This window comes from Girardinichthys multiradiatus, chromosome 2, assembly GCF_021462225.1.
Source record: "Girardinichthys multiradiatus isolate DD_20200921_A chromosome 2, DD_fGirMul_XY1, whole genome shotgun sequence".
In the NCBI taxonomy this organism is placed as follows: domain Eukaryota; kingdom Metazoa; phylum Chordata; class Actinopteri; order Cyprinodontiformes; family Goodeidae; genus Girardinichthys; species Girardinichthys multiradiatus.
This window is the reverse complement of record NC_061795.1, coordinates 11,809,686-11,824,462: the sequence shown is the minus strand read 5'-3', so window position 1 is coordinate 11,824,462 and position 14,777 is coordinate 11,809,686. Positions and strand designations below refer to the sequence as shown.

Below are 14,777 nucleotides of genomic sequence, written 5' to 3'. Positions count from 1 at the left end.
CCGGATTGTTGTTCCACCCGCAGTCAGGCCATGCCTAATCCACTGGCTGCATTCAGCTAAGTTTGCTGCACATCCAGGCTCCAGCCGCACCATTGCCCTGATCTCCAGACGGTTCTCGTGGCGGTCCATTCACAAGAATGTCATGGAGTATGTAAAGGCCTGCGCAACTTGTGCTAGAAACAAACCTACGCACCAATCTCCTGCTGGCCTTCTCCAACCACTAAGTGTCCCTAGTTGGCCATGGTCCCACATACAGGGGTTGGACAATGAAACTGAAACACCTGTTATTTTAGTGTGGGAGATTTCATGGCTAAATTGGACCAGCCTGGTAGCCAGTTTTCATTGATTGCACATTGCACCAGTAAGAGCAGAGTGTGAAGGTTCAATTAGCAGGGTAAGAGCACAGTTTTGCTCAAAATATTGAAATGCACACAACATTGTGGGTGACATACCAGAGTTCAAAAGAGGACAAATTGTTGGTGCACGTCTTGCTGGCGCATCTGTAACCAAGACAGCAAGTCTTTGTGATGTATCAAGAGCCACGGTATCCAGGGTAATGTCAGCATACCACCAAGAAGGACGAACCACATCCAACGGGATTAACTGTGGACGCAAGAGGAAGCTGTCTGAAAGGGATGTTCGGGTGCTAACCCAGATTGTATCCAAAAAACATAAAACTACGGCTGCCCAAATTACGGCAGAATTAAATGTGCACCTCAACTCTCCTGTTTCCACCAGAACTGTCCGTCGGGATCTCCACAGGGTCAATATACATGGCCGAGCTGCTATAGCCAAACCTTTGGTCACTCATGCCAATGCCAAATGTCGGTTTCAATGGTGCAAGGAGCGCAAATCTCGGGCTGTGGATAATGTGAAACATGTATTGTTCTTTGATGAGTCCACCTTTACTGTTTTCCCCACACCCAGGAGAGTTATGGTGTGGAGAAGCCCCAAAGAAGCGTACCACCCAGACTGTTGCATGCCCAGAGTGATGGTTTGGGCTGCCATATCATGGCATTCCCTTGGCCCAATACTTGTGCTAGATGGGCGCGTCAATGCCAAGGACTACCAAACCATTCTTGAGGACCATGTGCATCAAATGGTTCAAACATTGTATCCTGAAGGCAGTGCCGTGTATCAGGATGACAATGCACCAATACACACAGCAAGACTGGTGAAAGATGGGTTTGATGAACATGAAAGTGAAGTTGAACATCTCCCATGGCCTGCACAGTCACCAGATCTAGATATTATTGAGCCACTTTGGGGTGTTTTGGAGGAGCAAGTCGGGAAACGTTTTCCTCCTCCAGTATCACGTAGTGACCTGGCCACTATCCTGCAAGAAGAATGGCTTAAAATCCCTCTGACCACTGTGCAGGACTTGTATATGTCATTCCCAAGATGAATTGACACTGTATTGGCCCCAAAAGGAGGCCCTAGACCATACTAATAAATTATTGTGGTCTAAAACCAGGTGTTTCAGTTTCATTGTCCAACCCCTGTAGCTCTGGATTTTGTTACTGGGCTCCCCAGTTCTCAATGACTACTATTATCACTATTATTTACCGATTCTCTAAAGCTTGCCATCTCATTCCCCTTAGGAAGCTCCCATCCGCCTTCCAGACCGCTCAGCTATTGGTTAAACAAGTTTTCAGATTACATGGCATCCAACAAGAAATACTGTCTGAATGGGGTCCCCAGTCTACCTCCCAAGTCTGTAGACAGTTTTGTTCCACCTTTGATGCCAAGGTCTCACTCACTTCTGGGTACCATCCTCAGTCCAACAGCCAGACTGAGAGTATGAACCAAGAGCTAGAATCGACTCTGAGATGTCTTACTTCAACCAATCCAGTAGATTGGAGCAAGCATTTACCGTGGGTCGAGTATTCACACAACACACATGTTTCTGCAGCTACTGGCCTATCTCTATTCAAAGTCTCTTTGGGATATCAACCACCTCTGTTTCCCGCTGATGAAAAGGACACATCAGTCACCTCTGTCTGACACCACATACGACGCTGCAGACACATTTGGGACATCACCACCAGAGCCTTCAGCCAAACCGTTGAACAAAATAAGAGGTTTGCAGACAAGAGGCACAGGCCAGCCCCCTAATATCGTCCTGGTCAGAGAGTATGTTTGTCCTCTCGAGACACTGAAGTCCATGGTGAGGAAACTCTCTCCTTGGTACATTGGACCCTACGTCATCAACTCCATTCTCAACCCCACAGCAGTCAAACTGTGATACCTCGTCGACCGGGAGGGCTACGGTTGGGAGGACCTGTCCTTTGCGCCCCGATCTTTTATCTGTGATCCGTCCCTGATCACTGCGTATCAGTCTTCCCTTGCTTTAGAAAAATCACTTACCTGTTGTGTGCTCCTTTCAGGTTTCATCAGAGCTCTGGCTCCCGTTGCCTCGTTCCAGTGTCTCCGAAAGTCCAGGAGATTTGAACCTCCAAGCAAGATTCCTCGGTTCAGTTTCCAACTGATAGCTACATGTTTGGGTTCCTCCCGAATGCCTGCACAGTCCTCAAGGATTGGTTAAAAATCCTTTCCCACTTATGATCATAACTCTAAAAGCATGTTGCAGTCTTACTCATGGTGTGGGAGTTCAGCACAAGTGCAAAAGGTGAAAATAAACACAATAAAAAGCAACAAAAAAAAAGCCAGCTCATCATCTTTTTCTCCCACTTTGAAGAAGACAGCAGACAGGCAGAGGAAAGACAGCTGACACCACCAGATCATTATCGGCCCCCCATGACTGGAGCACCATGACTGGATGGAGTATCTGGGAAGGTTCTGAAATCATGTTCCCATCGGCTTGACTAACAGACCCCAGCACCTCCATATCCTCCACCTTTATCCTCAAAACAGCTGTTCCTCAGGGCTGTGTTCTAAGTTCGTACTTGTACATGCTGCACACCCATGGCTCCAACACCTTCATCAAAGTTGTAGACAATAACACCTCTCTTGAGCTGATCAACAATGATGACAGAGGCACCATACAGGGAGGAGATTTAAGCATTGGAGCCTGGTGCAGTGACACCCACTTCAACCTCAACACCAAGAGGACAAAAGAAATCATCAGCGACTTCTGAAAGTCGAGGACAACACTGCCATTTGGTCTGTGCATGAACAGGGAAGAAGAGCGAGTAACAACTTCAAGTTTCTCATACTGCACATCCTAGATGAAAAGGCAACATCTTTTTTTTCAAGAACGCGGAGGAGGAACAATCTCCCTCCACCTTCGCTGAAAAACGTTTACCACAGCACAATAGAGTGTGTCCTGATCTGTAGATGTAAAGTATGGTATGTTTGCTGCACTGCATCCAAGAAGAAACAACTGCAGCGGGTCATCAAGACTGCTAAGTGGATTATTGCCTCCCAGCTCCAACGCCCAGAGGTGATCTACTCGAGCCATCTCCTCTGGCGGGCCACAGAAATACCGGACGATCCCACCCACCCAGGCCTTCCCTCATGCGAGGCCTTCACTGGCTGTGAACAAATTGTTGCTGTAGGAACACACACAAACATGCGCGCACGCGCACTCACACACAGACACACACACCCACGCACACAAACGAACATATACACATACAAAACTATCACCCCGTACAATAAATGGACTACTGCACAACTGTCCTTGCACTAGTTTTAATATAGACTATTTATTATTGTATTGTTTTGTATTGTATTCTGTACAATTACAATAAAGCTTGTTAATATTCTTATTATTTAACGCATTGGAAATATACAGTATGTTTATGTTATTAAAATTGAATATCCAAAAAAAATGATTTTTATCTTGTCTTTGTAATGAAATGGTTAACACATGTTAATCCCTGTGTTAATCCCACTCCTTTACTATGCACTGCAGTATGTGGTTGTCATGATCCTGTAGTGTTAAGTGTTTGAGCTTCATTTTCCTTCATGTTTCTGTTTGTTAATTTCCCTTTTGTTATATTCTCCTAGTGTTGTTTTTAGCTCATCGTATTGTTTACTTATCTCTTTTTCTCTGTTAGAATTCCTCCCATGTTTCTCTCTGCTCTGAATATGCTCATTACTTCTCACCCTCATTCACTCTGCCTTGATTAGTCTCAGTTGCTCCACATTTCACCTGATTAGCCCTTCTGGTTTATTGGTCATTTCTTCAACCTACCTCTGTATTTAAACTAGTTTTCATTGATCATGTCTGTTTCTCTGCTCCGTGCTTATGCTCTGTTTAATTGCTAGATTATCTGCCCATGCTCCATGTCCTGTTTTTCGCTGTTTTCCACCTGTCAGTTCATTGTTTCATTAATAATTAACACTCATTAAAACTCACCATGAGGCTCCCAGGTTCCTGTTTGCACTTTGGTCCTGCTTCAACCTCCACAAACATAACTGAAGAATCCAGCCAATTAGGACCAAGCAGGCAGGAAATCTGACAGTGGTTTATGAATTGTTTTCTTCATACTTCAAGTTGGAGGATTTGTAAGATTAAAACTACATTTTAAATCCACATTTAAAATCTTTGTTCTAAAGTCCAAACGGTAAACATGTTGGCTATGAAAATACACTTTAAATTACAACATAATGAGCAACACAGTGTAGTCAGTGTATGGGAGATAAAATCTAATTTCTGAATGAACAGAACAGAACAGGACTTATGATTGTTTTGATAAGTTGGAAGTATCTTTGTAATGATGCAGTGACTAATAAGCGCACAGAAAAATATGTGCATCTCTGTCAGGGCAGTGGGCTGTAAGTTTCATAATGGCTTACTTTCACTCCGGATTACTTGAGATAAAGATTGATAATGACAAACAAGTCCTAAAACAAAAGTCTAAGTTATTTCTCCAGTCTTTAAAATGTGAGTCTAAACCACGATTTTGTGACCGTGTGACTCAAGTCCAAATGTCAAAGTAGAGATCTAAAAATCAACGTCCTGTAAAGAATGTTTTTTGACTAAAATGTTTTACAGATAAACATGTGCTGAACATTTTACTCCTTCTAGAGGCCATTACTCACATGTAGTTGGTTTAGTACAGTTGTGTCCATGTCTAAAGTATTGTGGGTTCTCTATGATGGGGATCCTGGACATTCCAATCACCACAGAATCTAACCCAACATCCAGAGCACAGGGGCTTATAACGGCATGATTTACATGATGGAGGGGACTGGCAGAGTTTTCTTCACCACTCATCACTGCTTCTGGGCCTGGAGGGAAACAGGAAACTTTCATTTTGTATTCACCAAATAGCAATAACGAGACTATCAAGACAGCAGCCATTCTTTTTTGTTTAAGATATTTTTTCAGCACTAGTGGCCTTTATTTTATTTATTTTTTGACAGTAAGCAGACAAGAAAGAGGGGTAGAGAGAGGGGGAGACATTCGGCAAATGTCGCCGGGTCTGGGACTCAAACCCAGGACAGCCACTTTGAGGACTATAGTCTTTGTACATGGTCACGTGCTTAACCCCTACACCATCAGCGCCACACACGCCATTCTTTATAAATCCAGTTAAACCCACCTCTCATTAAAATCTATTTTGTTTACATGATAGGCAGTGTTAAGAGCAAACCAAGCATTCACAGTATAGCTGACAATTTCTCCTTATGATGTGCAGAGAATTACAAATTTTAAATTTTTCAAAGTTCATATAATCCATTCCTACAAAATCAATTCACGTTTTTATTTTTCATCTTCACCATCTGTCTCAAATACCTGAATATGTCGATTTAAGGGTTGCCGCATGTTGATGTGTTATTTATTTTTCTTTTTGGCATTACGGTCTCACAGAGTAGTATCATTGAAGCCACATAGTTTGTCATTTAACCACACCACACCAACAGGAGTCAAGCAATTATACCACTGATCTCAGGAGAAAAAAAAATAGCAACTAAAGCTTTGATCTTTGATCAGAACAGCAGCTTTTCAATGAGAGACAGTCTTAAATAGACTGACTGTAATGTTGCACCTCAGGGCAAAGTCACTAATCTTTTATGTGCAACTGTGTTGCAGCTGGAATGACCCCACATGCATCTGAATAGTTATAAAATAGTTCCTGACGCGCACTGTAAAAAAAAATTTGAAATTTGAGGTATCCAAAATTGAGCAAATAATTTTGAATAAGGGGTGGGCAATGTGGCAAAGATATTAGATGCTGTTTTTTTTTTTTTTTTTTTTTTTACAGTAAAGTCATAGCCCATAAAAAAAAAATTTTGATCAGCCAAGATATCAGGAAGGGAACAACTTGGTCTTTTTCTTTCCAATTTCCAGATGTTCATATATTACAACAATTCCTGTATATGCAAGCATAAACAGCATGGTATTGTGAAGCCATCATACTGTTCAGGAAACAGATGGGCTCTGTGTTCCAAAGATGAATGGGTTTGGGTGTGAAATGGGCATATAATCTCCAGAACAAAAGGTAAAGACCATGTTAAGATGTCATAGACGAATCTAAAAGGGTGGCTACAGCCACCCTAACGAGAATGATTTGCCACTGTAGCCTTGATCCCAGTTGGAAGCTATTCATAAAATAAGATGTTGACTAATCAAACATTAAATAAATATGTAATATTCAACTCCACTTATTGCGGCCCAACATGACACAATAGTATTCCTCGCCTGAAATTCAGGTCTATTTGGATTTAAAGTAACCTTTTTACTTGACCAACATTGTTCTTCTGACTGAAAGTAATAGTAATGTTTTGGAGCTGTTCAGCCAGAGTCCTGGTTTGAATCACTGGATTTGTGGTTCCCTGTCCTGGGGCCTCAAGTATGAAGCGTACTTATTCACAAAAATCTTGCAGCACAATGTTTTACGCAAAACTCGGCATGAACAAAAATTAACGTTGAGTGAAAGTGTCAGTAAATCCACGCAAACTTTTGACCTGCCACAAATGTTTTCAGTTTCAATTAATAACCTGCAGAGAACTAAAACTCACCTAAATACACTGAATTATGACTCCATTCAGCTTTATTTAATTAATTGAGCATCAAACCTGATGTGTCTTTTCATAAGTTTGAGCTTTTATGGTTTAAACCCGGGCAATAAAACTGAATCACATTTAGCCTCATACAATAATGTAACACCTCGTAGAATAATGGAAACCTCAGTCGGATGTAAACTGTAAAACGTCCTCTGATTTTGTCACCTTTCGATGAAAATCAACATTAATCTGTGCGGTGAGGAGCATAATATGCATATGAACCTAAGAGGCCCTTTCATTCTGTCAGAATCCGTGGTGTGATCTACCTGCTGCTAACCATTTTTCACCACCAGGTGAATTTTTCTGTGCGGCACAAGTTTCAGAATTTCTCCCTACCACAAACGTTTAGTATGAAAGCTGCGCACTCATTTGTACATGAGGCCCCAGGTCCTTCATGTTTTAGATGTTTATTTGCTCCACCACACCTAATACTCAATACATACTCAGTAGTTTTTAAGTGCTGCAGGTGCCTTTTATTCACTCATTCAGTTTACTTTAGGTGTGCGGCCATAAAAAATCATACTGTATGTAAATCTACTTACCGTCAATCCTGAAGAAATGAAGACAAATTTTGACATTGAAATTTTGTGGCTAACTCTGAGGAGAAAAATAGAGACTGAAGAGCTGAGAAAACCAGGGACATAAGGTGTGAAAAAAAAGAGCAAATGGACCTTGTTAATGACCTGAGGAAGGCCAAAGATGCTCAAGGACATTTAGAAGGAGAAGCAGCTGACAAGATGGAAGAGGCAAAGCACCCTACAGATGATGCACAAGAGAAACAGTACAAGGGAGCAGGTAACATGTAGATCTTAGGCCATGAAATTGAAAGTAACCATTACATGTTACCCATATGCCATTATGGTCCCTGAGCAAGGCACTTAACCTAAAGTTGCCAATCGATCTGCATGCTGGTGTATGATTGATAGGCAGGATCCACTGTCACTGCATGCGCATTCAGGAGGACTGATTGTTGCAAAGTCAGTGACTTGATGTAATCAGCTGGGTTTCCTCAATTGCAAAAATAAACTAACCAAAGCTGTATCATTTTATAACTGGGATAACATTGGGCTGTGTGTAATTGAGTTGGAATCTGTTTGTATGATTGGATTGAAGGGACTATAAATGTATAAAATGTATAATGTATAAAAACATTTATAAAAATTGGAATTTTTAAAAGATTATTTGTAGAGGCCCCTTACATGACATTTGCTGTGAATTGGCACTATATAAACAAACCCAATCGAACTGAATTGAATGAGTGTGCATTTATGAGTGTGAATGGCTACAGGTGGCTCTAGTTTTAAGTGCTTCGAGTGGTAAGTATGACTATTTTGCACTATGTCAGTTCAGTCCAACAGACACAGCTTAGCCTCAAACAAGTGAAGTAATTAGATTTCTTATAAAAATATTTAATTAAATTAATGGAAAGCAATAGCACATTTGTTAGTGCATGGGGTGCTATATAAAGTATTTTTCCAAATTTTCTTTTTATTTTCTTCCCAAATAAATTTTTTTCCATTTTTAGAATTTAATGGTTTACAAAGTAAACATTTGATCAAGTATGGGACATTTATAAATTAAATAATTTACTAGGACAAAAACTGAAAACTTGAACTGCATTAATTTATGTTGTGTTTCTAAAAACTAAACAAACAATAATATTTGTAATGCACAAATTCTAAGTATATAAACTTAAAATTCCTAAGCAGTTATTACTTGGTCTGCCAAAGTACCGTAATTGAGTTCTACCTAACTCAGTCACGTCTTATTTTCAGGCTGTTTGTTTGTTGTTGTTTTTTTTTTCAACAAATGATAAACCTTCTTCAGAAGCATTGACTGGACTATAAAATCAAACTTGTTGGTCAGGGCTCAGATAGGCCTTAAGGCAGGAGCAGGGGACAATCAGGTGTCACAGTGGAAATAAAGGCATCATAAATGTGCTTGAAGTTCAATAGGGTGAACACTGCAAATATTTAATTATAAAAAACTCATAAAAAAGTATGAAAGCCATATCTTCATAAGTGGCTTTTCCAAATTAATGTTGATTGATTTTGATTATGACTAACTTTTATTATATCAGAACACATAGTTTTGCTATATATGGAACCAGCCCACAAGATCTGCTGTCTCCCTCTTGCCACACTAAAAATATTTTTCCAGATCCAGCACTGGAAGGTGCTGCTGGAGATGGCCAAACTCCCAAAACCTTTCACCTAAATCGTAGAGTTTAAAAAGCAACTCTACCAGATACTAAGGGAATGTATGCAAATGTGTTTTCTTTTTTTTCTTAACCATAGTCTCTCATTTTTTTTTTCAAGTGTCCTGTCTTGGCGTTTCAGGCATATCACATTAAAGAAAGAAGAGAAGAAAGAAAGAAGCTGGATGCTAACATGAGCCGGGGCATGTTATAAAAAGCATAAATTGAGATGACATCCTAATTGCATTATTACCTTTATTAAATCAGGCCATGATCCAACATCAGCCAACAGGCCAAACTCATGTAACATTAATCTGTTTTTATGACCTTCAACCATTTGGATTATCGGTGTGTGTGTGTGTGTGTTTGTGTGTGTTCTTGTACTTGCTGCCAAGTGAGAACCATTTTTTTGCATTTTACCAGCACAGTGAGAACATTTTTTAGAAAATGAGGACATTTTCCTGGTACTTACTTTTTTAAATGCTGTTCTTGGGTCAGGTGTTCGGTTTAAGACTAAGGTGTGAATTAAGTTTAGGTTAGGGTTAGGTATGCACAGGTAATGCGCTATTGTTAGGTATGCACTGCAACACACAGCACCTAAGAGCAGCAAAGCACAGGTGGACCCGGCTCCAGAAGGCCGCAGCAGTCCAAGCCAAACCTACACAGGGTGCTACCCCAGGTCAGCCATATGCCCCGCACAGAGGTAGGTTGTCAGCAAAGAACAGGAGCAGAAGCCCCCAGGCCAAAGAAGCACAGGAAAAGTCTTGCGGCACCAAGCCTTTCTAACCCAGCCACAGGGAGGTTTCATGGCTAAATTGGACCAGCCTGGTAGCCAGTCTTCATTAATTGCACATTATATCAGTAAGAGCACAGTGTGAAGGTTCAATTAGCAGGGTAAGAGCACAGTTTTGCTCAAAATATTGAAATGCACACAACATTATGGGTGACATACCAGAGTTCAAGAGGACAAATTGTTGGTGCACGTCTTGCTGGCGCATCTGTGACCAAGACAGCAAGTCTTTGTGATGTATCAAGAGCCACCAAGAAGGACGAACCACATCCAACAAGATTAACTGTGGACGCAAGAGGAAGCTGTCTGAAAGGGATGTTCAGGTGCTAACCCAGATTGTATCCAAAAAACATAAAACCACGGCTGCCTAAATCACGGCAGAATTAAATGTGCACCTCAACTCTCCTGTTTCCACCAGAACTGTCCGTCGGGATCTCCACAGGGTCAATATACATGGCCGGGCTGCTATAGCCAAACCTTTGGTCACTCATGCCATTGCCAAATGTCGGTTTCAATGGTGCAAGGAGCGCAAATCTTAGGCTGTGGACAATGTGAAACATGTATTGTTCTTTGATGAGTCCACCTTTACTGTTTTCCCCACACCCGGGAGAGTTACGGTGTGGAGAAGCCCCAAAGAAGCGTACCACCCAGACTGTTGCATGCCCAGAGTGAAGCATAGGGGTGGATCAGTGATGGTTTGGGCTGCCATATCATGGCATTCTCTTGGCCCAATACTTGTGCTAGATGATGCGTCACTGCCAAGGACTACCGAACTATTCTTGAGGACCATGTGCATCCAATGGTTCAAACATTGTATCTTGAAGGCGGTGCCGTGTATCAGGATGACAATGCACCAATACACACAGCAAGACTGGTGAAAGATTGGTTTGATGAATATGAAAGTGAAGTTGAACATCTCCCATGGCCTGCACAGTCACCAGATCTAAATATTATTGAGCCACTTTGGGGTGTTTTGGAGGAGCGAGTCAGGAAACGTTTTCCTCCACCAGTATCACGTAGTGACCTGGCCACTATCCTGCAAGAAGAATGGTTTAAAATCCCTCTGACCACTGTGCAGGACTTGTATATGTCATTCCCAAGATGAATTGACGCTGTATTGGCCGCAAAAGGAGGCCCTACACCATACTAATAAATTATTGTGGTCTAAAACCAGGTGTTTCAGTTTCATTGTCCAACCCCTGTATTTTTTAATACCAAGCAGCCAGGTGGCATTTTAACTATGATTCTTATTTTTCTGTTGTCTGCTTTTATGGTTGTATGTTGTTTTGTGTTTTTGTGATTTTCACAGTTATTTTGTGATCTTTGGTCACCTTAGTTTGTTGTCCTAAAGCACTATATAAATCAATAAATGTATGAATGAACGAATCAATCCTGTCCTACACATTTCCAAAGAAACACAAAAATATTCACTCTAAATTTAAAATTAAACATGATGAATATTGTAGTTGCAAACAATACAAGCAACATTTTATTAAAACTGTGAGTTCCAAAACAAAACTTTGTTTTCTATTCTTTCTATGTGCAGATACAGATGAGAAATGTATTGCCTTCTTACCTTTAATGATAAGTTTGGATCGCCGTCCATATTTGTTGATTAGAACAAAGAGAACCACAAGGATTGCACAGGCAAACACTGCAAGGCCTACTGCCATGGAGACCTGCAGGACAGATCAGGTAGTTTGCTGGTGAATCAAATCTAGAACAATTATTACATCTTTAAACCATTTAAAAACAGTATACTTGACATCCGTCTTCTGTGTCCTGCACTGATACATTCAAGTAGAAGCATTTAAAGATGCTGTTATTTTGAGCTTAAAATAAAAAATAAAAAAAAATATTTATGCATATTTGTATGAATCTCAACATGAGCAAATACATCATCATCCTGCAAAATCAAAATATTTTCATCATGCAGATAGTACCAAGAAAATAACTGCAGAAAAAAGCTAATAGTATTTATTCAACTGATATAAAAAAAAAAACATTCATAGATATTGCTCGACTTGGTAAATAACTAGGGTGAAATGCACTATGGACTTTTTATCTGTCTCAAATGTTCAGCTGAGATTGAGAGGAGGGACAATTGTTGGTAGCGGCTCGAACTTAAGAACAGAGGACTGCAGAGCTAGCACACTAAATTGAAAATCAAACATCTGTTTTAGGTAAAAATTGTAATTAATTACAAGCATTCCTTATTTATTCCAGCTGGTCTATCTTCTTCTGTTACTGTTGTGTTTTTTATGTTGTTATTTTAATTTGTACATTGACTTCGAGTGTTATGAAAGGCGCTTGTAAATAAAAAAATATTATTAGCACAGGGGTCCCCCAAGGCTTAATACAGGGACCTCTTTGCCATTAACACCACCTCACATGGCCAAATCATCCCAACACATGGCCTCTCCTACCACTGCTATGGTGATGACACCCAGCTCTATCGCTAATTCCCACCTGATGACTATACAGCCTCAGTACAAATCTCAGACTGCTGGTCTTCCCAGCCAAACTGACTATACACCACAATATCTGCATCCAAACTGAATTCATGTGTCATGCTCCATCAAACTTTGCCAGGAACGTGGGTGTCATGATTAATGACCAGTTGACCCTTAAAGATCATATTGCCTCAGTCGCTGGATTGTGCAGCTTCAAATTGTTAAACATAAGAAAAATCAAGCTCTACCAATCCCAACACAAGACCCAGCTCCTGGCGCACTCTATTGTCATCTCCCACCTTGACTACTGCAACACCCTCCTAATTTGTCTCCCAGCATAGGCTGTGAAACCTCTGCAGATGGTCCAGAACACAGGGCCCGTGTGGTCTTCAATCAGCCTAAACTACCTCACGTCACCCCTCTGTTAAGCTCCACTGGCTACTCTTAGATAGGAAATTCAAATCACTGATGTGAGCTTACAAAGGGCTTCATGGAATGGCTCCTATCTACTGGAATTCTTTCGCAAAGACTCTGTAACTCTGTCACCCTGGGCTACTCTGGGGTTGTTGGCTAGCAGTGCCTACACCTCTCTCAAGTAAAAACAGACTATTTTAATGTATTCTTTCATAATGGGGAATGATCTACTGAGCGCTACAAGAATAGGAGAGTCCCTGTCTATCTTCAAAAAACTCTTGAAGACCTAGCTCTTCAGAGAGCATCTCCTAACCCAGCTCCTACCCTGTACTTCTCTATGCCCTCTACTGGGCTTCCCTCTATGCATCTGTCACTTCTGACAGAGCCTGACTAGTAGTCTTCCTTTTAAGTAGCTTATTGTTAGCTTTGACATTAACTGCATTGTAATATCCTCTCTTTAGAGAAAAAATCTTGATTAATGTTTTCTATGATTTGTTCAAAGTTTTGTTTCTTTGCCTAGTGAAAAATATTAAAAACATCAAAAATGTGATGTCATACACCAGTAACTCACCCCAAAAGGATCTTCCAAAGGTTTGTGAGTCTCTGTAGTTGGAGGTTCTAGGAAGAAAGGTAACGTTTACTTTCCATAGCCTCTTCAACAACAATATAGAGAACCAACAGTGTTAGACCAGGATAGTGCTGCATTTATCTTAATACATTTAAATACAGTGGCAGAAATCTGTGCTCCTTCTCCTTGATGTTGCTATGTCTTTCACTGTTGCCCTTTTTTTCTGCTTTGTCCACCACCACAATGTCCGGTTGGCTGGCCATCACTTGTTAATCTTGATCTTAGCTCTATTGTTCTCCACCACTCTCGGTGGTGTCTCCTACTTGGACTGGGGGACTTCTAGCCCACACTCTGCAGAGATGTTCCTGTACGCTATTCCTACCACTTAGTTATAGTATTATGCTTTACCTGCCAGCATCTTGAATCCAGTTGTTATGTGCAACACTTTTAGGGATATCTTCGACAGTCTGCACCTTAGGTCCTGTCTGGTGTGGTAGATTCCAGCCTCTATTACAGTTTTGCTAATTGCCTGTTCATGGTTGCATGATTATTGCCTCTGTATTGTCCTTTAGTCTATGCCACACTGACCATTCATAGGACTTCTTCCCATCTTCAATCTCTAGATGTTATGCGCCATGCATACCTCGGAGGTATGCAGCAAGAATACCTTGGTGGTGTGTGCCATGCATACTTCGGTGGTATGTGCCATATATACCTCAGTGGTACGTGCCATGAATAACTCGGTGGTATGCGCCTACATAACTCGGTGGTATGCGCCATGCATAACTCAGTGTTTCGCATGACGGGAAGAACCATCTAGGGAAGAACCGTCTAGGATTCATTTGAATGAATGTACCTGACCTTTGTGAAGTGCCTTGAGACAACATGTGCTGTGAATTGGCGCTATATAAATAAACTGAATTGAATTGAATCTTTCCATGATGGTTCTTCTTGGTCCTTCTTTTGCACATTGTGTTTTATAGCCTGAGACATTTTTTAGTAGATTATCATTGGGTGCCCTCTTTATAATGTACTTCAGGATCTTTGCTGTTTCATCCTGAATGGTGGTTCTAATGTTCACTAGACCAGGACCTGCCTTCTTCCTTCTTCTTAGCGGACAGTCTCAGGATAGCGAACATTTGGTAAAACTCGCCATGCATCATAAGGCACACCCTTGCCTTAATATCAATGGCTATTATCTTCTCCTTTGATCATGGTACTCCTGTGGGGTACCTGATGACTGACAGGGTGTGGGTTTTGATGTGTTGACTTGGTATTTACCATTCATTTGGCTTCTCAGGACTTATCTTACTCTTTCTAGGTACTCGGTTATGGCTCACTTCCTTGCAGCCTAATCACGATTGCAGAATGCCTGTA

At 41.0% G+C, this 14,777-nt stretch overlaps 1 protein-coding gene across 4 annotated transcripts in view; it reads right to left on the bottom strand.

Moving 5' to 3' along the window:
- LOC124878078 (NT-3 growth factor receptor-like) overlaps nucleotides 1–14,777 on the bottom strand; it is a 112,821-nt gene that overhangs the window by 15,669 nt on the left and 82,375 nt on the right. For all 4 annotated transcript variants that reach the window (XM_047381852.1, XM_047381860.1, XM_047381869.1 and 1 more), the window contains 3 exons: nucleotides 13,404–13,450; nucleotides 11,542–11,644; nucleotides 5,011–5,199 (listed from right to left, as the gene is read on the bottom strand). In XM_047381852.1, the coding sequence (XP_047237808.1) occupies nucleotides 5,011–5,199; nucleotides 11,542–11,644; nucleotides 13,404–13,450 (339 nt within the window). The remainder of the gene's footprint in view (nucleotides 1–5,010; nucleotides 5,200–11,541; nucleotides 11,645–13,403; nucleotides 13,451–14,777) is intronic.